The sequence below is a fragment of the Phyllobates terribilis genome, unplaced genomic scaffold (assembly GCF_046119375.1).
Source record: "Phyllobates terribilis strain yellow unplaced genomic scaffold, ASM4611937v1 Scaffold_2__4_contigs__length_985480577, whole genome shotgun sequence".
NCBI lineage: Eukaryota > Metazoa > Chordata > Amphibia > Anura > Dendrobatidae > Phyllobates > Phyllobates terribilis.
The window spans coordinates 490,230,365-490,253,093 of NW_027362762.1; the positions used below are offsets into that span (position 1 = coordinate 490,230,365).

General features: G+C 44.4%; 1 protein-coding gene across 1 annotated transcript in view; it reads right to left on the bottom strand.

Annotated features, from left to right (window-relative positions):
* Positions 1-1,573: 1,573 nt before the first annotated feature.
* The window catches only part of LOC141252837 (uncharacterized), a 165,931-nt gene continuing 144,775 nt past the window's right edge, over positions 1,574-22,729 (bottom strand). Inside the window, exons 9-10 of the mRNA XM_073670595.1 lie at positions 7,297-7,398; positions 1,574-5,870 (exon numbers count right to left, since the gene is read on the bottom strand). Coding sequence (XP_073526696.1) covers positions 5,598-5,870; positions 7,297-7,398 — 375 coding nt within the window. The 3' untranslated portion in view covers positions 1,574-5,597. The remainder of the gene's footprint in view (positions 5,871-7,296; positions 7,399-22,729) is intronic.

Consider the following 22,729-nt stretch of genomic DNA (forward strand, 5'->3'; position numbering starts at 1 on the left):
CAGCTGAAGACGGCGGCTACTGAATATAATACTGGGGTCATGGGACTTTGATTAATAGCACCACTCCAGCGCTAAAAGAAAAAAACAAAACGCTGGTGGGGTGCTTTAAGCTGTGCTAGATGTTGCTGTTTCCATAAAACTCCATGGTAGTGACAAAAACAGCACTGCATTGTTTCTTTCAAGGATATAGACACTGAATGGAGTGGCAGTGTACATGCCTGACCATAAGGCCTTGTGCACCTGGTGCGTTTTTGATGCGTTTTTTCCAGCCGGAATTGACTCCAAAACCGCATTGGAATCCTTATTCCAGCATTGTCTATGAGAATTCTGAAGATCTGTGCACATGATCAGGAATTTTCCTGACAGCATTTCATGTGCGTTTAAATCTGCGGCATGTCAATTCTTTGTGCTTTTTTGTCATCGTTTTTCCTATTGAATGCACTGGAAAAAACACACCAAAAACGAGCGGAATTTCTGCAGCATTTTTGCTGCCAAGAGGTGCAGAAACGTTGCAGAAATCTCTGTACAAAATACTGATCGTGCGCACATAGCCTAACTCCATTCCAATTCCTCCTTGCCATAGACATATAGCTGGGAGTAACAATGGTCCCTTATTCTGGTGATTGGTGAAGCTTGTTAAGGTTAGACCGACCTTCCACCTTGGCACTGAAAGTGACTCTGCATTTGTCATACATAGTCACCTGACCTGGCACCTTCCTGATGCCTCCCTCTGCCTTATCTATTGATATAAGCATTACATTCCAATTATATCCAAGATGGCCACCAAAGTGAAAAAGGCGAGCACAGTGCTAAGTCTGAACCTTGCCTTTCCTGGGATGTTGAGGCCCGGTTCTGCTTTACTACTGCTTTCTGCCACTGTGGCAGCCATTTTGAATGTGGGATGATTAAAACACTGATTTTAGTCGAGGAGACAGATGGAGGTAAACAGAGGTCACCAGGTCTCATATAGACATATAAAAATGTAAGTGCTGTAGTAATGCTCGCTAAACCATAGATTAATGCGGTTATGTAAATGAGTCCTTTGTAGACTGAATTTCAATATAGTGTTTATTATAAACTGAGAACATACAGTAGCCACTTATAATAGATCATTTCAACTGAGGGCATTACAAAACAAACACATTGTAGAATAAATTAAATAGTAAGGTTAGTCATGTTTTTATTTTAGTTTTTTTGAATGTGCCACCCAATTGCGACCACCCTTACTATTTCACTGTTTTTGTCCCCCAGTGATCTTACAAGTACATTAGAACTCATAAAGTACATTTTAAAGTTGCAAATTCAACAATAGTCTGTAATTTTCTTTAAAGGGGTTGTCCTGGAAGTTAACATTGATGGCCTATCCATAGAATAGGTTATCAATGTCTGATCGGTGGGGGTGCAACACCCGACACCCCAACGATCAGCAGTTCCCGGTGTCGGAACAACTCAGTTACGGAGTTGCACAGCTCCGTCGACTGTATAGTGGCCGCGGCAGGTACTGCACATCCACCCTCTATTCAAATCAATAAAAGGTGGATGTGGAGTACCTAGCTGCTTCCACTATTCCATTGATGGAGCTGTGCAACTCCGTAACTGAGCAGTTCCAATTGCTGCCAATAAGGACAGCTGATCCCCGAGGGTTCCGGGTGTCGAACCCCTACCGATCAGACATTGATAACCTATCCTAAGGTCCCAGACAACCCCTTTAAAGGGAGTCTGTCAGCACAAAATAACTGTTCAAACTAAGCACAGGTGCTTGGTGCACCCTTAACATGGCTGAGAAGTTCAGTGCACCTTCCCACCTACTTGTTTTTCATCTATCTCTACCTTCACCTGGCTCCTGTGTGCCAGATCAGTCCATCAAGGAGGAGGAAGTGGGATAGATTTAAACCAAGTAGGTGGAATGGTGCTTTGATCGGTTTGACCATGCGCCTGTGCTTGTTTTGAACAGTCATTTTCTGCTGACAGACTTCCTTTAATGCTTCATTAAAGGAAGGCAACAAACTATTTTTTTCATGCTAAATGTGTAATAAACTTTGAGCACATGATAAAGTAAATACTATAGTTCATCCCGGTCTCTGAATTTAGCAATCAGATCTAAGAGGGTTATTTTATGAACAGCTGTTAAATCGAGACTATAATACATATAAAAATATGTGCCACTATACATTTTGTCTTCTGTATTAGCTTTGCTTATATTGTTAAAATATACATTGTCATAAATATGATCATAAATCTTTATACTACTGAAATGTAAGTTTTCTTGTATACATTATAATAGTAATTGCATTGACTTGTATATAATAATAAATTGTAACTTAATGCATGCCATAAATATATGATCTATATGACGTAAATGGTTTATTGCAGTTTGTCCACTATATAATGCTACATCCGTTATTCTCCAGAATATTACCATTCATATTTCATCTAAATGAATTCTTATATAGCTTTCTGTAATTTTAGCAGAAAAGAACACAAATTATTCACAGAAAAATATAAAAAGCAGATCATTGAGTATGGATAGCATTGTGTGTTGTGTCAGGTAGCAAAAAGTATTCAATGCAACTGTTAATTAGGCAAAAAAAAGTCACAGTGCTGAAACATTGTACTTCTAAATGAGCACTTTTTTTTCTGGAGAATCTTTTGTGAAATCTGTGTTGTGCCATTCCTCAATTATTCCTAGTGGAAAAGTATTCTTTTCACCTGTCAAAGGCCGGTCAGGGTAGGGACACACCGCAAATGGTGATCAAATGTCAATTTATTCATCCATTTTTATGTGGAATAACAATGGAACAGCACAACACAGACTTAACAGAAAAGACACCTTCAAAGAATAAACATTACTGTGACGCTGAACAACTTGGAATACAGCGATGTGTATGAGGTCAAAGGCTTTAGGTGGCTTTTTTTTTTTTTTCAAGAATTCAAAATTTTTTGGACCAAAGGGGACTTTTTATCAAAAGATTTGTGTGCTAGATATTTGTGTAACAGTCTAAAGTTGAAGGGGTGGTCTGGTGAAAATAAGTTATTACCTAGCTAAAGGATATGTGATAATTTGTTGATTGATGAGGGTCCTACCACTCGGACCTACACCAATGGGCAGAATGGAGCACATTTATACTCGTTAGAATGGAGCACATTTATACTCGTTAGAATGGAGCACATTTATACTCGTTAGAATGAAGCACATTTATACTCGTTAGAATGGAGCACATTTATACTCGTTAGAATGGAGCACATTTATACTCGTTAGAATGGAGCACATTTATACTCGTTAGAATGGAGCACATTTATTTATACTCGTTAGAATGGAGCACATTTATACTCGTTAGAATGGAGCACATTTATACTCGTTAGAATGGAGCACATTTATACTCACATGTGCGACCCGCTCTCCATCCATTTCCTATGGGGATGCTGAGCTCTGCACTCAGATTTTTCCAGCAGTCCCATAAAGAAAGATTGGAGTGGCGGTTTGAGCGTTTGCACCATTTTATAATGGAAATAAAAATTCCCTGATTTATCAATTGGTGCAGTTCCTGTGGCCAGGTGATAACTTTTCTTCACCAGAGAACCACTTTCCACAGTCCCACTATCAGTATTTGGTCAATATTCGGTCAGTATTTTTTCTCAGGAGTGGGAGCCAAAACCAGGTGAGGAACAATCAGAGAAAAGGTATAATAGAAACAAGTCACCAATTCTGCATTTATCACCCTCTCCTGGTTTTGGCTTCCACTCCTGAGAAAAAATACCGACCGAATACTGATAGTGGGGCCGTGGCCTTATGGTGAGATAGGGATCCTTACCAGTTTGTCTTGGATGAACATCTCTCTTACTTTCCTACATGCTCTTCATACTGGTCAAGGGTCAGCAGTAGGGAAGTCTCATCACTGTAATGCTGGATGCGGACTGCGGTTTTGGCTATGTTGAACTATGCTATGCAATTGATCCATTACAGCATTATGCTTATCGCCTTTATTTGTTAGCTGTGTTGTGATGAACCACATTCCACGTCATTAAAAGGAATATGTCATCAGAAAACGACCTACTGTCTAAATCGGGTTTTTATGTTTAAATCTCTTTTTCTAAAAAATGAGTGGTAATGTTTCATATCATGATCTGTATTTAAAAAAAGTATAAATCTTGCAATTCTATTCTAGACTCATATTTCCTGTTCATTCAGGCAATTCACATGTACATTAGCAGCAATAGTTTGGCTCAGACCCTATACTTTGTATTAAAGCATCTAATGAGAGTGTGCAAAGGTAATTGTAAAGGTAGGAGGAACTGTGAATGGTGAATCCTATGTTATCAGCTATGTGTTGAGGTCTTACCTGTCATTGTAATTCTGTCTGTGATGATAATGAGACTTTTGAAAAGTCTACTGTGAAGAACAGGATTTACGTGTCTAAAATAGCCTCATTGATTAAGATGAAAATTGTAAGATTTCTATTTTTTTTTAATCCAGATTATGATATGAAAAAAGTGATCAAAATCCAAGCAATAGGTCATTTTCTGATGATACACTCACTTTAAAAGGTAAAGTTAATTAAAAAATAATCTACTGTATATAACCTTTACCATGAAGTGTAAATTCTGAGCCTGGTATAAAATCCTTTTGTCTTTATTTTTACCTTTCTAATCTTAGCTGCTCCTAATGGTCAGGTATGTTTTATTGTTCAAAAAGTAAGGAACTTTTTTATTATTATTTCAGGAGACAAGTAAAATAGCTATACAGTGAAGGAAACCAAAGTGCTACATAGGGCTGAAGGCAATATAGATAAAGTTCTGATCTCTTTTCAGATTTTTCTAGTTGTATAAATGCATTTTAGTTGATAGGACACCAAATCCAGCAATATTTAGATGTTACATTATGTATGAGGAAATATCTTCTAGGCTTATCTTTAGGCTTAGGACAAAACAAATGAAGCACAAATTCTTAAGAAAGTTCATCAATAGTGCACATTAAAAGGGTTGCCCACCTCTGGGGACATTTTTTTTTAACTTAAATGCATGCATTTGGGGATAAAATCATGTTTGTAATTGTATTTCATGAAAAAAAATTCACTGTTTGGATTATATGGTCTTTTTATTTCCCCGCACATTCAACTTTGATGTGGTCCGTGTTCATAAATCAGATGAGGAGTTCATAAAAAGACAACAGATAAAAAAAAGTTATAATCTCCCTGTCGGACAATCATAGCGGGCCAACCATTGATTTGATTGTGTAGCCCTTTAAGAGATAAGCCAGTCAATCCATTTATGACCCCAGCTAGGGGAGGGTTTTAAACATGATTTCTCCCTGCTGGAGCAGCACTTTGGGAACATAAATGGATCCACTGGCGCATCTTTTAAAGGGTTACACAATCATATAAATGGTATGTGGAGGTTAAAGTTTTTGACAGGTTCCCTTTAATTCATTCTGTACCAAGCAATCGACAGTGCAAGACAGAAGTTATATAAGGCAAACAGTGCAACATTTTTAATGAAACCCAATTGCAAAAATGATTTTAAGCCCCAATTACATGCATTTACTTAAAAAAAATATATTCTCAAAACTGGACAACCACTTAAACTAAGAAAATTCAGATTCATGCATGTGAAGATGACATGACGTGAGAGATAAAAATAACCAAGAAGGCACAAGTGAATATCTTCAGGACTGATCCTTTCGGAAGGAGAGAAGCAGTGTTAAAGTGCACCTGGCCGTCTAGTTTCATACAGCATGCAGTAGCTGTAGCGTTACAGCATTCCTGGAAACAGTCAGCATTAGTGATGGTAGTGCAGGATTTAGTGCTGGTGAAACAGGTATTACTGCAGCCCGCCTCATAAGAGACACTACTGCTTTTCACAATTTTTTGCAACTGTAGAGAAAAAAAAGAAATTGTTTAATTTTATTGCATGTATGTATTATGGGTTTATGCTGTAGCAATATATCTAGGATAGGGTTAGATCCTATTTTTGGGGAACCTGTGACCAGGTGTTTGCTACCCCAGAGAGCAGCGTGCTGTAGGGTAAAGAGACCCTGATTTCAGTGATGTGACTCTTAATAGACTGCTTGCTGCAGTTTTGATAAAATCCCTGTTTTCTCTGCTGCATATCTACCAGTTCTCTGAATGCTTAGTTCTGTATAATCCCACCCCCAACACTGATTGGCAGTTTTTTGTGAACACTGTGCATAGGCAGAAAGCTGCCAATCAGTGGTTTGGGGTTATACAGAGCTCATGAATATGGAGGACTACATGGCAGCAGGTTCACTAGTCCTTTAGACTTAATCTCCTGCTGATAAAACAGTGATTTTAATGAAATTATTAGTAATTGATGATAGCAACACATCTCAAAAATGTTAGGGCAGGGTTAACAAAAGGCTGGAAAAGTAAGTGGTCAATTTTCAACTAACTCACGTGAGTGTGCATGAAAAGAGCATGTTAGAGAGGAAGTGTCCCATCACTGTCACTCGCTATATGCTTATTCAGTAGGACTAGTCTGGCTGGGCCAGGGGTGGACACAGACAGAGGAGGGCCCCTGTGCAAAAACAATATATCAGCTGTTTGAAGTCCAGTAGCTCATCACAATGCACAATTCTATCTGCTTTGGAGGTAGATATGGGCCCCCTTACCTTTTGAGCTATACAGGTTGCACTTATGGTATACTGTATCTGCCCCTGGTCGGCAGCTAAATGGATTTTTACTATCACTGGCGTTGGTGCTGAGAGGTGGGCGGATTATGGGCGTGGGGAGCAGTGCATAGTAAATCCAAAATGAATATCACTGACACAGGTGCAGAGGGGTGGGCGGATTATGGGCGTGGGGAGCAGTGCATATTGATTTTAGATTTCCATATGCTGTAAATTCTCCTGGGTTTACAGCAAGAAAACCGGAGAAGCTACAGCATTAAAAGTTACACATTCTGAAAGGCCCTATTTCAGGATACCATTAGTATCATACTAAAAAATCACCTGACAAGATTCCCTTTTAAGGACATGCCAATTTCATTATTATTTTGTATTAGTAAGTCTGATTTATTATTTTGTATGGTTTTATGGAAAACTGTTTTACTCTCTTTCTGTGCAAAAAAAATAGATCTCCATCTAATATATGAACAGATTAAGATATTAATCTGCATAGACTTTATTACCTGTTTAAAGTAAAAAAAAATGGTCATCTAGGTGGGACGTTCAAAGCATCTTAAATTTAGAATTGCGATTTTTTTTTTTATTATTGTACAGGATGCGATATACAGTATGTGTTTAAAATGTAAAGATTGTAGAATATGTGATGAATAAATTACCTCACAATGATTTATTCCAACTTGACACTGTTTTGTTTGTGCTGTAGTCTGGGTTTTATAGCAGTCCGTCCCATCACACTTAAATGATCGACATTTCTTATCCTAAAGGAATTACAAGACTTCATGTTATCACAAAAAGGACATAGCTATTGCACATATGTATGAAAGTTGATATAGTACGTATGCAAAAGTTGGGGGCTGAGAAGAAAACACATGATGGATTTCTAATTGATCTAGAAACCGGACCAGAGCTACTATTAAGAATATTAGCCCTCTGAATAAGAGGCACACCACACACCCCATACTCTTCTCCAGGCAGACTCTGTCTTTATATGATAGAGGGTGATGAAAGAGTTGTACTATTAAAGCACCACTCCAGCATTTTTTTTTTTTTTCAGCGCTGGAGTCAGGAGCGGTGCAGCTGCACCAGGGCCCGGAGGTGGAGGTGGGCCCTTGCTGGGTGGCTAATAATGAGGGTGACCTGTTTCTAGGAGCCTGAGTTTCTGGGGGGCCACAGCCAGACTGCCCTCATCATGTGTGGCGGGCAGGGAGCAATCCCTGCAGCTCCACTGCCTAAAGGAGAAAATGGCAGTGGAGCTGCAGGAACACTTCCTCTGCTTGCTGCTTGGCGCTTACGATCCGACACAGGTGCTCTCGGCTTGATGATGTCTGCATGCAGCGTGCTTCTGTATCACAGAGAAAGTTGCCGGCGATGACGACGCTGCAGGAAAAGGGACAGAGAGGTGAGTGTTGTGATGTTTTTTGTTTTTTTTTACCAATATATTTGGGAGAACAATGATGAGGGTGGTGGGGGAGAACAATGATGAGGGTGGTGGGGGAGAACAATGATGAGGGTGGTGGGGGAGAACAATGATGGAGGTGGGGAGAACAATGATGGAGTGGGGGGAACAATTATGGATGTGGTGGAGAATAATGATGGATGTGGGGGAGAACAACAATGGGGATGGTGGGGAAGAACAATGATGGAGGTGGGGAGAACAATGATGAAGGTGGGGGAGACGACAATGAGAGGGGTGGAGGAGAGGACGATGAGGGATGTGGAGAAGAGGACAATGAGGGGGGTGTGGGATTGGGATGGGTGTAAAGGGGACTTATAATGGACTTATGAACAGGGGGAGGGGAAGGGGGACATTAGATATGGATGTAAAATGAATTGGCTGGTGGAGAGGGTGCCAAGTCCTTGATAGCATCATCCCACATCTCACAATTCATTGTGACATTATCAGGGACTTAAAATTTATTGGGGAGAGTAGTTAAGGTGCATAAGACACTTTATAATGAATTGAAAGGTAGGAGAAGACGCTGTCAGGGACTTGTAATGAATTGGGAGGTGGTGGAGGATGCTCAGTACCTGATAATATCTTCTTCCTACCTCAAATTCATTATGATGCTATCGAGGACTTATAATGAATACTATAGAAGCCGTGATCACCAATAAATAATTAGATGTAGAAAAATATATATAAATTTTATTTTAACATGAATACATACAGTACAGAAAAAAAGTTTGGACACACCTTCTCATTTAAAGATTTTTCTGTATTTTCATGACTTTGAAAATTGTACATTCACACTTAAGGCATCAAAACTATGAATTAACACATGTGGAATTATATACTTAACAAAAAAGTGTGAAACAACTGATAATATGTCTTATATTCTAGGTTCTTCAAAGTAGCCACCTTTTGCTTTGATGACTGCTTTGCACTCTCTTGGCATTCTCTTGATGAGCTTCAAGAAGTAGTCACCGGAAATGTTTTTCACTTCACAGGTGTGCCCTGTCAGGTTTAATAAGTGGGATTTCTTGCCTTATAAATGGGGTTGGGACCATCAGTTGTGTTGTGCAGAAGTCAGGTGGATACACAGCTGATAGTCCTACTGAATAAACTGTTAGAATTGGTATTATGGCAAGAAAAATGCAGCTAAGTAAAGAAAAACGAGTGGCCATCATTACTTTAAGAAATGAAGGTCAGTTAGTCCGAAAAATTGGGCAAACTTTGAATATGTCCCCAAGTGCAGTTGCAAAAACCATCAAGCGCTACAAAGAAACTGGTTCACATGAGGACCGCCCCAGGAAAGGAAGACCAAGAGTCACCTCTGCTTCTGAGGATAAGTTTATCCGAGTCACCAGCCTCAGAAATCGCAGGTTAACAGCAGCTCAGATTAGAGATCAGGTCAATGCCACACAGAGTTCTCGCAGCAGACACATCTCTACAACAACTGTTAAGAGGAGACTTTGTGCAGCAGGCCTTCATGGTAAAATAGCTGCTAGGAAACCACTGCTAAGGACAGGCAAAAAGCAGAAGAGACTTGTTTGGGCTAAAGAACACAAGCAATACACATTAGACCAGTGGAAATCTGTGCTTTGGTCTGATGAGTCCAAATTTGAGTTCTTTGGTTCCAACCACCATGTCTTTGTGCGATGCAGAAAAGGTGAACGGATGGACTCTACATGCCTGGTTCCCACCGTGAAGCATGGAGGAGGAGGTGTGATGGTGTGGGGGTTCTTTGCTGGTGACACTGTTGGGGATTTATTAAAAATTGAAGGCATACTGAACCAGCATGGCTACCGCAGCATCTTGCAGCGGCATGCTATTCCATCCGGTTTGCGTTTAGTTGGACCATCATTTATTTTTCAACAGGACAATGACCCCAAACACACCTCCAGGCTGTGTAAGGGCTATTTGACCAAGAAGGAGAGCGATGGGATCCTACGCCAGATGACCTGGCCTCCACAGTCACCAGACCTGAACCCAATCGAGATGGTTTGGGGTGAGCTGGACCGCAGAGTGAAAGCAAAAGGGCCAACAAGTGCTAAGCATCTCTGGGAACTCCTTCAAGATTGTTGGAAGACCATTTCCGGTGACTACCTCTTGAAGCTCATCAAGAGAATGCCAAGAGCGTGCAAAGCAGCCATCAAAAGCAAAAGGTGGCAATTTTGAAGAACCTAGAATATAAGACATATTTTCAGTTGTTTCACACTTTTTTGTTAAGTATATAATTCCACATGTGTTAATTCATAGTTTTGATGCCTTCAGTGTGAATGTACAATTTTCAAAGTCATGAAAATACAGAAAAATCTTTAAATGAGAAGGTGTGTCCAAACTTTTGGTCTGTACTGTACGTCAAAAGACACAAAAATATATTAAAAGTAAAAACTCAGTGCTGACAATCACTGAGTGAAGGCCCATCCGCAAAATGTACTAACCCCTTAAATGCACATGCAGAGGGTAACCACTACCCAATATTATCTCTGATGGTTAATACCACATAATGGCCAAGTTATGGTCACTTGAAAAAATATGTTTCAGAAAAAGTGAGCCAAGATTACACAGTCATAAACATTACCCTCTGCATGTGTATCTCTTACCTTATAAGGGACTAGTATATTAGTAATCACTATCCAATATTAACTCTGTGGGTTGATACCCCATAATGGCCCAGATGTGGTCACATGAAAAAATATGTTTCAGATTAGATGTGCCAAGATTACACAGTCATGAACTAAGGACAATGTATATTTATATTTAACCCTCAAAAGGAGATATGTCGAGAACACAATCAGATATGAAAACATCAAATAGACTAGCATATCAGCATAGATGAGCAATTAGTATAGCTCCCATATGTTCACAAAGGGAATTTAGACTGTTACGGCATATCACTATGTAACAAATTTTTTTTCTTTTTTTTTGTTCCTGGGTACAAAGTGTGTTTTCCTAACCTGTTATGCTTAAAACAAATAGAAAATAGTTGTTGTTCCACAAAGACTTTGCTTCTGTGATCAGGACAATGAAATTTTGAAATGTATCTATTTTCAGGAAAATTCTGGATTCGTATTCAATACTGAGTAGTCTTCTAGAATATTCTTGAACTGCTACAATTGTGCAGAAGTTTCTACAGTTTTCCAGAATTATCTAGAAGTTTCTACAAACTTTTAGAACTTTCTAGAACGTTCTCGGACTGTTCATTAGTAGTCATACAAATATAAAAGCACAGTTGACTCGAACCAACATTTCGGTTTATGTTATTGCTGAGTAAGAGAATAACGAATCGCAGTTAAAGGGACACTGTCAGGTCATTTTTCAGTATGATACTAATATTACCCTTGAATAGGGCCTGGGCAGACCAGGTTGGTACATGGGAGAAAAGAGAGCCATGAAGTTTGCTATCCCGCGAATTTGGCGGCAACCGACAGACCACTCAAGCAACTGCTACTTCTGCATGGTGGATCCTGCCAAACGTCGCACAGGCAAGAATGCGCCTCAAATCATTTATCCAGACATTCCTTCTTCCATTGCCTCAGTAACACACTGCCCCAAGCTGCCTGTTCCAACTCCCCCGAAGAGGGATCAGCCATCTTCAGGAAAAAGCAGCAAGTCAGACAGCGAGGAAGATATTGGAGATCAAGATTACGTTTTCACAGATGCGGTTGAGGAGAGAAGGCCATACTTTCCTAACCAGAAAGACGTAACGATCTGATCAGAGACCTTCGTCTTTCCAAGTTCAATGCTGAGCTTCTGACATCCAGGCTCAAGCAGTGGAACTTGTTGGATGAAAGCGTGCAAAGTCACAGATCAGAGAAAGCATCACCAAACATTTTCCAACTTCTTCAGTCGGGAAGATGGGTTGTGCTTCTGCAACAATGTGGCCGGTCTTTTTGAGGCTATAGGTATCAGCTGTAACCCGAGTGAATGGTGCCTATTCATAGACAGTTCATCCCGGAGCCTCAAAGCCGTGCTGCTTCAGAGCTCCCTAAAGAAGAATATTCGAAACGTACGTCGGGGTGACGGACGGGCTTCAGCACAATACACTGATTCAGGTAATGCCATTCACTAGCTCTTATCCCTTTGTCCACGTGACATAGTTACTGCTCTTCACAGCTGTTGACAGCTTTTTCCAATTTTCTGACCCCTATAGACACCTTTCCATACTATCAACAATATTGGTTGCAGTTTTAAGTTCTCCATAGGGTGGCAGCATGGTCATCACACAATACCATTCAAATCAATAGTGACAATTGCTTTACAAACATAGGTATTTTTCATGCCATTATTAGATTTAATTTCACTTTCATATGTTTTGGGATAGCAATATAGTCACATTTGTGAACAACATATTGTAAATCAGTGATTCATGATTTTCGGTGACATTGGGATATAATAAGTTTACACATATAGTGTTCAAATTGCATATTTATTAGCCCGTTCTTATTGGTGAAGCACTGTCATTAGTTTTATCATGTTTTGAATAATGTTTCAATAAAATTTGATTTTATGGTTCAAATACTCATTTAAAGTCCTTTCTTAAGGGACTTATGTCCCGTCTGAGAAGAGAAAATGTGTCATGTAAATTGAGTTGAATAACCGAAAATAATTTTCAGGATTCCAGTTGTGGAACTTTGTTGTTAATATCTTCAGGAAAAAGCAGCAAGTCAGACTGCGAGGAAGATATTGGAGATCAAGATTACGTTTTCACAGATGCGGCTGAGGAGAGAAGGCCATACTTTCCTAACCAGAAAGATGTCAACGATCTGATCAGAGACCTTCGTCTTTCCAAGTCCAATGCTGAGCTTCTGACATCCAGGCTCAAGCAGTGGAACTTGTTGGATGAAAGCGTGCAAAGTCACAGATCAGAGAAAGCGTCACCAAACATTTTCCAACTTCTTCAGTCGGGAAGATGGGTTGTGCTTCTGCAACAATGTGGCCGATCTTTTTGAGGCTATAGGTATCACCTGTAACCCGAGTGAATGGTGCCTATTCATAGACCGTTCATCCCGGAGCCTCAAAGCCGTGCTGCTTCACAACGGAAACAACTACCCGTCTCTCCCTATGGCTCACTCTATGTATCTCAAAGAGGACTACACCAGTGTCAAAATGTTGTGAGAGCCTTTGACGCACCCCCTGGGCCGTGGGGGTTACTCGGCAGCCGGGCCTATGGATGCCGGTATGGGGAATATCACGGTGGCTGGCCCGGTCCGTGACCCAGGACGGTCAATAAAAAGGGGGGTTATTTACAGGGGATTTGTGAAGTTTTCCTGACGCCACCTGTGGAATGCGGCCAAAGGGAGCCGCCATTGCGGAGCAGTCCTCTGGAGCTGGTGTTACGGCAGCAGGGATGGTGTGGCTCTCCACAGGTAGAGCTAGCTCCAGGGCAGTGTAGGGGTAGATGGTGGATGCTGGTGAGAGACGGCAGGACTGTCCCGGAGGAAAGACGGACACTCACACGGGGGTAAGCTTCAGTACCTTTACTGGTGATGATACATGCACGGTCCAGTGTACTCCAGATGAAGGGCGCACTTTTGGACTCTCCCCAGTGAGCGGGTATAGGGCCTCCTCATCCGTGGCTTTACTCCTAAGCTTCTGACCTGCCTGGAGCTAGGCCTAGCTTGGTTACTGTCTCTCTCTCTCTTGCACCTGCTGACCTGGTGGTAGGGCCTCCTCATGGAGATCACTCTCCCTGGTCGCTGGGGCCTCCGTGACTCCTAGCCCTGGTACTGTAGTCAGCGTTTGGTAAACCTGGGACCTGTAGTCCTCCAGGGGTTCCGGTGGTCCCTACTGGGTATAAAGGGACCCCGTAGGCGCGGACCCTGTGTCCGGTATATATCTCGGGGTGAGCCTGGTATGCTCCCCTGCCCCCTCGCTACTTCTTCCTTCTCCTCTCGCCTTCGGCCACACTCAGGGCCCTCACTAGGCTTCAGCGTGCTGTAGGCCTCAACTTGCCTCACTCAGCAGCCTGTGTGCTGCTCTCTCACTGAGCACTAAAACTGAAACTCAGCTGCCTGGCTCCACCCTCCCTATATAAGTCCCTAACGGGCTCCCTCTGCTGGTCTGAGGTGGTAGGGTGGAGGTGTGTGAATGTGTGAGGGCCTCTTGTGGAGAAGTCCATCCATGCACCCTTCTGGATTCTGTGGTACCAACGTGCAGCAGGGCGCCACATCCCCCCCTAGTAAAACTCAGTACTCCTGGACTGAAGCAATTTTCAAAACAGGTTAACAACAGTAATTATAATAATTACAATAACATTAATACATTTTCTTAAAGTCTCAGTGAGATCCATTAACTGGTATCCATCTCACTGGTGAAGATGCGCAACATGAGGGATCCATCCGAAAACCCTCAACGTAGGCCCTGGGCATGGCTGCAGGGCATAAGTGATCCAGGTGCTGGACCACGTTTTCGGCCACGCCAAATCGTTTTTTGTTCTGTGGGCTCTTAAGGGGACACTCCAGGGAGTGTAACTATTTACATGACAGTTTTTGGGCAGCTCACAGTCCTCAGCCACAGAGTCCTTTATATATACCCTTATGGGTAACTAAATGCAATGAGAAGTGTCCGTGTCACATAAATTGTCCATTAGCAAGGCAAAATAAATCAATAAATAAATACATGAAATAATTACAAGAACATACCCTACGGGGTAACTATTTATACAGACAGTGTTTCTCTATTCACTCCCTATACCTGACAGGGGTCTGGCCTTTTGTGCTACGCGATGACCTACGTAGTACTGGGATGCGTGTAGTGTGGATGCTTGTGCTATTTTCCGCTCTATGTGTTGGTGGACTGCAAGACTGCCTTAACCTCTCTACGGGACTGGCAAGTACACTGGTTACTGGGCCTACTGGCTCTGCTTCCACCGGTGATCCTTCTTCCGGGGATTCTTCCTGAGAAGGCTCTTCTGGGGTGCTTACAGGTCTTACTTGCAGTGGAGAGTCTTCTGGCTGTTGGTAGAAGTGTAGCACAGGTATTATTACCGCTCCATCCAGTTGAGGCCAATCTGCCGGGAAATCTCCTAAGACAGTATGGAGTACTTCTTCTTTAGGCTCCTCCGGTACGGTGAGAGGCACTTCCTCCTGGGGCTTCAGCGGACTTGGGCACAACTTCAGATGGTCTCTTGATACCGTTGCAGTTGTTCTTCCTCCGTCTTTGCTAATTAGACAGGTTTTCCTATTGTCAAATCTAGAGTTCAACACAGTGTAAGGTTCCCTTTCCCACTGGTCGTCAAGTTTGTGGCTTCTTAACTTTCATTTCAGCACAACTTCTCCAGGTATCAAGGGTTCGGCTGGTGCAGTCTTGTTGTACTGCGCTTCCTACTTACCTCTCACCCTATTTAGACTGTCTTCGACACAGGCTTGTACTCTCTTGTACTGCTCCTGTCGGGTCGTATCCCAGTCTTCAGTGGACATATCTGCTTCTGGTTCTACCACTCCGAGCTCAAGGTCCATGGGCAACTTTCCAGGTCTTGCTCTCATGAGGTACGCTGGAGTACAATTAGTGGAACTCACAGGTATGTGATTGTACAGATCTACCAGGTCAGGTAGTTTGTCTGGCCACTGGTTTCTTTCTTCTAGAGGTAAGGTCTTCAACAGGTCGATGACTATGTTATTCATCTTTTCACATAACCCATTGGTTTGGGGGTGGTACGTTGTAGTCCGTATCTTCTTACACCCATACAGATGGCAAAACTCTCTGAACAGCTCGGCTTCAAAGGCAGGGCCTTGATCCGTCAGCACCTTTTCCAGGTATCCATGGGGCCTGCAGAAGTATGCTTGAAACGTTCTTGCTGCAGTTTCTGCCGTCAGATCCTTGACGGGGGCTACCACCAGGAACCGGGAGTAGTGATCCACCATGGTCAGGGCATACGAGTAGCCTGACCTGCTAGGTGACAGCTTGACGTGGTCCAGAGCGACGATCTCCAGGGGCTGGGTTGTCTTGATGGACTGCAGGGGTGCTTTCTGGCTGCTGTAGTCTTTTCTTCTGAGGCTACAGGGTCCACAATCCCGGCACCACCTCTCTATGGAACTGCGCATTCCAACCCAATAGAAACGATTCTTCACGAGGGTTTCCAGCTTCTTCCAGCCAAAGTGCCCTGCTTGATCGTGGTAGGCCTCCAACACCATCTGGATGTCTGTCCTGGGCACTACAATCTGCCATATCATCTCATGGGTCCTGGGGTTGACATACCTTCAGCACAGCTTCTCTCTATAGATGAACAGCCGACTTCTCTCATTCCACAGTTGTTTGGCTTGTGGAGAAGCGTCCTTCTTCAGGGAGGAACCTTCCTGGGTTATCAGTTCTTTGATATGGCTGACAACCGGGTTGCTGTCCTGGGTCTCCTTCCAACTGTGATGAGGTAAAGGGTTTAGTGTCTTACCACGATACCTCCTGGAGGTGCGCTGCTCGTGGACCATCCCATTTCTGTGGAAGGCAGGTAGCTCAATCTCCTCCAGGTCATCCACTTCTTCTTCAGTGTCTGACTGGTGAGGCATTCTGGATAGGGCATCGGCGTTGGCGTTCATGTGGCCTGCCCGGTACTTGATGGTGAACTGATAGTTTGACAGCCGGGCCATCCAACGCTGTTCCATGGCTCCCAACTTGGCTGTCTCTAGATGTGTCAAGGGGTTGTTGTCAGTATAGGCCGTGAACTTAGTGGAGGCCAGGTAGTGCTTGAATCGTTCAGTGATGGCCCAAACCAAGGCCAGGGGCTCCAACTTGAAGGAGCTATAGTTTTCCGGATTCCTCTCGGTCGGACGAAGCTTCCTGCTAGCATAGGCAATCACCTTCTCTTTGCCATACTGCTTCTGGCTTAACACGCTCCTGGTATCAGTGTACAGCAGGAACGTTTGGCTGTAGTCAGGGTAGGCCAGTATCTCTTTGCCAGTCAGGATCTCTTTCATCACTGCAAAGGACTCAGCCTGCTCTTCACCCCACTCGAAGGGGGGGTTCTTGCCTCTGTTGGACTGTCCTACCAGGAGATCCTGCAAAGGCGCTGCCTTCTTGGTGTAGTGCTTTACAAATCTCCGGTAGTACCCGACCAGTCTGACGTACCTCCTTGTGATTCTTCGGCTCCGGACATTTCTAGATGGCAGTGACCTTCTCCGGGTCTGGTGCTACTCCTTCTGGACTGACGATGTGCCCCAGGTACTGAACCTTCTGTTTGAGCAGGTGGCACTTGGAAGGTTTCAATTTCATCCCATACGGGGACAACGACTCAAATACCTCCGCCAAGTGCTTCAAATGGTCCTCATACATCTTGGAGTACACTATCACGTCATCCAGGTATAGCAGCATGGTCTCGAAGTTACGGTGTCCCAAACAGCACTCCATCAATCTCTGGAATGTTCCAGGGGCGTTGCAGAGTCCGAACAGCATACTGTTGAACTCGCAGAGTCCCATCGGGGTAGTGAAGGCCGTTTTCTCCCGGTCCTCTTCAGCAACTGCTACTTGCCCGTACCCACTAGTGAGGTCAAGGGTAGAGAAGTAATTTGCAGACTTTAGTGCAGCCAGGGATTCCTCTATACGGGGCAAAGGGTATGCATCTTTATGTGTTATGCGATTTACCTGTCTGTAATCTACAAACATCCTCATGCTTCCATCCTATTTCCTGACCAGGACCAGGGGAGCTGCCCAGGGGCTACAGCTATCTCTTATTACCCCTGCTTTCTTCATGTCATGCAACATTTCCTTCGCTTTCTGGTATGGGTCTGTAATGTTCTTTGATGGGTGGATGGCCACCTGTGGGTGTATGGTGTTGTACCCTTTTAATTCTCCCAAAATCAAGTGGGTGTTTGCTGAATACCTGTTCGTATTCCTGGACCACCCTGTATACACCTTGTTTTTGATGGACAGGAGTGGCGTCAGTCCAAACATGGAGCTGTTGACACCAATCCTCCAGCTGAGCTTCATAGTCATTGTCCTCCACTGTATCTGGTGGGGTCAAGGATTCCACTGTGTGTATGGCATCATCATTCACAGTATACAACCTGGAAACAGTGGCGTATCTTGGTAGCTTAACTTCATCCTCCCCACAATTTAGGAGACGTACGGGTACCCTCCCATTGCGTACATCAACCACCCCCTGGCAGTTAAGAGTGTAGGTCTGTGCTCTGAGCTAATGGGCTCCACTACCGCCTGGTAGTTCTGTCCTTTGAGACCTATTGCTGCCCTACACCAAATCAGCATTTCACTCATTGGGGGAATCACAATGGGTATCGGGTCTGTCACCCGTACATTACCAATCTCACCACCGGTTAGCTTTACCTGTTGCTGGTACAGGAGGGCTCTATCTCTCTCTGGAGCACCTTCCTCTGCCCTGGTTTGGCGGTGTCAGCAATCTGTTGGAGCAAAAACAACACTTCTTCCAAACAGTTACTGACAATATTTATACCTAGTATCATATACAAGTCTGTATCACCAGGGTTAGACTCCACTACAATCAGTCCTTGGTCCTTTAGTTCCGCTCCCCCCACCTTCACTGTCACGTCCTTAACCCCTACTAGGTTAAGAGGAAGGCCGTTAAAGGCATACACAGAGAGGTTCGGCGCTGGCATCTGGAGTTCATCTATGGACCAGTACCTTTTGTAGAGGACATCAGGTACACCTGTCCAGTAATGCAGGCAGGTGTTGCTATCCCGTCCAGCACGATGGACAGGAAAGGCCTTCCTCCTATGAACCGGTGATACCAGCTTGATGGGCCTGGTTGATTTACACCTGGGTGTCGGCCCTCGGCCCCAGAGTTTGCTTGTTTAAAGGACAGTTATGTGCTGTGTGGCCTGCCTTGTGGCAGCGGTAGCAGATGAAGTCTCCTGGAGGGCGACGTTGGTCTTTGGTCCTCCCACGGGGTGGCATTGTCCTCCTACGGGGTGGCATTGTCCTCCTACGGGGTGGCATTGTCCTCCTTCTTCTCCTCATCCAGGGGACATCCTCAGGGTTGTCAGCCAGTAGGATCCTTCCTTCCGGCTCAGGCTCTGTCTGTAGCTGCAGGGTACTCAGGACAGTGGCCAGGGTTTTTCTTAACTGGCGCACTTCAGAGCATAGGCTGTCCAGCTCGCTAGGAGGCACTGTTTGCATTTTTGTTTCAACCGTTAATGAAGGAGCAGTGGGTGCTGCGGGCACTGGGGTGGCCCCACCCTGGTAACGCTGGATAGCAGTATCTGGTGTTTCCAGGGGCTGCAGACCCTTTATAGCCATGTCCTTAAGGGTGTCAAAGGTGGCATCTGGATGGTCTAAGGCCCACCACCGTACAGTTCTGCTCTCCTCCTGGGACCTCAACCCCCGGATGAACTGTTCCGTCAGCATTTTATTTTCATTTTGTATGCTAGCTGGACTAACCTGTTTCAAGGCCCGCAGGGCTTCCTGTAAGCGCCAGGCGTAGTCCCGGACACTGTCCTCAGGTTTCTGGGCACAGTGGTAGAACCTCATCCGGAGATCTGTCTCAGTGTGGTTTCAAACACAGTTTGCAGTCTTTTAAAGATGATGGATACTGATTCCTGGTCTGCGGCTGGCCAGGTTTCAACTTCCCGCTCTGCGGCACCAGTCAATTGTCCTAACACAACAGCGGCTCTCTGCTTGCCAGTCATAGAATACATGTCCAGTACACCGCATATTTTTCTCTTGAATCCAGACAGGGTGTCTGGTTTGCCATTATCCTGGGAAGCCATTTCGCTACAGGGATATACGACAGGGCCATGGGTATCAACGGGGTCATGACCCCTGCTGGTGGAGCGTCCTCTGGACTCCTTCCAGGACCTGACGCTTCCTGGTTCGGCGTCAGGGGCGGAGCATGTCCTGGGCTTCGAGCGCTTCCAGAGGTTACGCCTATCAGGTTCCCGCGGTTACGCCCCTCTTCTTCCCGCGCGGCGACAGGAAGATGGCGGACAATGGCGGGAAATCTCGGGAATGGCGGGAAACCTTCACCACAGTGAGTACTACAGTCTTTTAAGGCACACAGTACCCGATGGCAACGGGCACGGAATCCTGTTCGTGACGCCAAGGTTGACGTGCCCCCTGGGCCGTGGGGGTTACTCAGCAGCCAGGCCTATGGATGCCGGTATGGGGAATATCACGGTGGCTGGCCCGGTCCATGGCCCAGGGCAGTCAATAAAAAGGGGGGTTATTTACAGGGGATTTGTGAAGTTTTCGTGATGCCACCTGTGGAATGCGGCCAAAGGGAGCCGCCACTGCGGAGCAGTCCTCTGGAGCTGGTGTTACGGCAGCAGGGATGGTGTGGCTCTCCACAGGTAGAGCTAGCTCCAGGGCAGGCAGTGTAGGGGTAGATGGTGTATGCTGGTGAGAGACGGCAGGATGGTCCCGGAGGAAAGACGGACACTCACAGGAGGGGTAAGCTTCAGTACCTTTACTGGTGATGATGCAGGCACGGTCCAGGGTACTCCGGATGAAGGGCACACTCTCCCCAGTGAGCGGGTATAGGGCCTCCTGATCCGTGGCTTTAGTCCTAAGCTTCTGACCTGCCTGGAGCTAGGCCTAGCTTGTTTACTGTCACTCTCTCTCTTGACCTGGTGGTAGGGCCTCCTCATGGAGATCACTCTCCCTGGTCGCTGGGGCCTCCGTGACTCCTAGCCCTGGTATTGTAGTCAGCGTTTGGTAAACCTGGGACCTGTAGTCCTCCAGGGGTTCCAGTGGTCCCTACTGGGTATAAAGGGACCCCGTAGGTGCGGACCCGGTGTCTGGTATATATCTCGGGGTGAGCCTGGTATGCTCCTCTGCCCCCTTGCTACTTCTTCCTTCTCCTCTCACTTTCGGCCACACTCAGGACCCTCACTAGGCTTCAGCGTGCTGTAGGCCTCAACTTGCCTTACACAACAGCCTGCGTGCTGCTCTCTCACTGAGCACTAAAACTGAAACTCAGCAGCCTGTCTCCACCCTCCCTATATAAGTCCCTAACGGGCTCCCTCTGCTGGTCTGAGGTGGTAGGGTGGAGGTGTGTGAATGTGTGAGGGCCTCTTGTGGAGAAGTCCATCCATGCACCCTTCTGGGTTCTGTGGCACCAATGCGCAGCAGGGCGCCACACCTTGAAGTATGATGACTATGTATGGGAGGTCATCGGAGACATCAAAATGGTGTCATTCCTGATGGGCCCTCAAGTCGGTTTCACAAAATTTCCTTGTTTCCTTTGCCTCTGGGACAGCCGTGACACTAAGGCGCACTATCACAGAAAGGACTGGCCACAGCGGACCGAGTTCTCTGTGTGGAAGAGCAATGTCAAGTGGGAACCGCTGATAGAACCTCTGAAGGTGCTGATGCCACCACTGCACATCAAGTTAGGCCTCATCAAGCAATTTGTCACGGCTCTTGACAAGGAGTCAGCAGCTTTTAAGTACCTCCAAGATCTCTTTCCAAAGCTGTCCGAGGCAAAGGTCAAGGCTGGTATCTTCGTCGGACCGCAGATCAAGAAGATCATAGAATGTGATGAGTTCGCCAAGCTGCTGAACAGGAAGGAGAAAATGGCTTGGAACAGTTTCGCTGCAGTGGTTCATGGCTTTTTGGGTAATCACAAGGCTGAAAACTATGTGCAGTTGGTTCAGACTCTCATAAAGAATTACGCCATAATGGGATGCAGAATGTCTCTCAAAGTTCATATCCTTGACGTTCATCTTGACAAGTTCAATGAGAACATGGGAGCTTACTCAGAGGAGCAAGGCGAGCGCTTTCATCAAGATATATTGGACTTTGAATGTCGTTACCAAGGACAGTATAATGAAAACATGATGGGGGACTACATTTGGGGGCTTCTTCGAGAAAGCGATTTGCAGTACACTTGCAAATCTAGAAAACCTTTGCATTTCTGAACCTTTTTGAGTGATTTTTGACTGTCTTTGTCTATTTACCATGCAAGTGTTGTTTTTTATCAGACCGCATGAACAAAAATATAAGAATTTCCTTTTTTTGTCTCAATAAATAGGAAATTTTTCTGGCCTGTGGTCATAAAATCAAAGTTTGTGCTGAATGTAGTTGTTTTTCCAAAGTCTTTAAACATAAGCAGTTGAAATATTACACTTGGAAGCCAGGAACAAAAATTGTGTTACATAGAACCAGGCAACACTTATATCTAAGCATAGAACAAACTATAAATCAATAAGTATAGCTCCCATGTGTTCAAAGAGGGAATATAGACTGCTCGGGTAAAAAATAGAGACTGGCAACACTTATATGAGAGCATAAGGCAAACTGACTATAAAGCCATGAGATCTATAAAGCTTGCAGAAAATTCCTTCAATATACCCATAACCTGCATGGATGAAACCCTGCACCAGGTGCTGCAGGACAAGGCGTAATGTGGATGGGCCGTCAGTGCCTAACGCGTATTGCCAACGGCGGTGGCTTCATCAGGGGCCCCTGATGTTAGTACATTTTGTGGATGGGCCTTCACTCAGTGATTGTCAGCACTGAGCTTTTACTTGTGTTTTAATATATTTTTGTGTCTTTTGACGTATGTATTCATGTTAAAATAAAATTTATATATATTTTTCTACATCTAATTATTTATTGGTGATCACGGCTTCTATAGTATACCTCTGTTTCTGTTTGGATTTACAATGTTCATGTATACTGCATGTAGATCGCTAAAATTGGATGGTGCCCTCCCATTATACACCTGTTGGACTTATAAT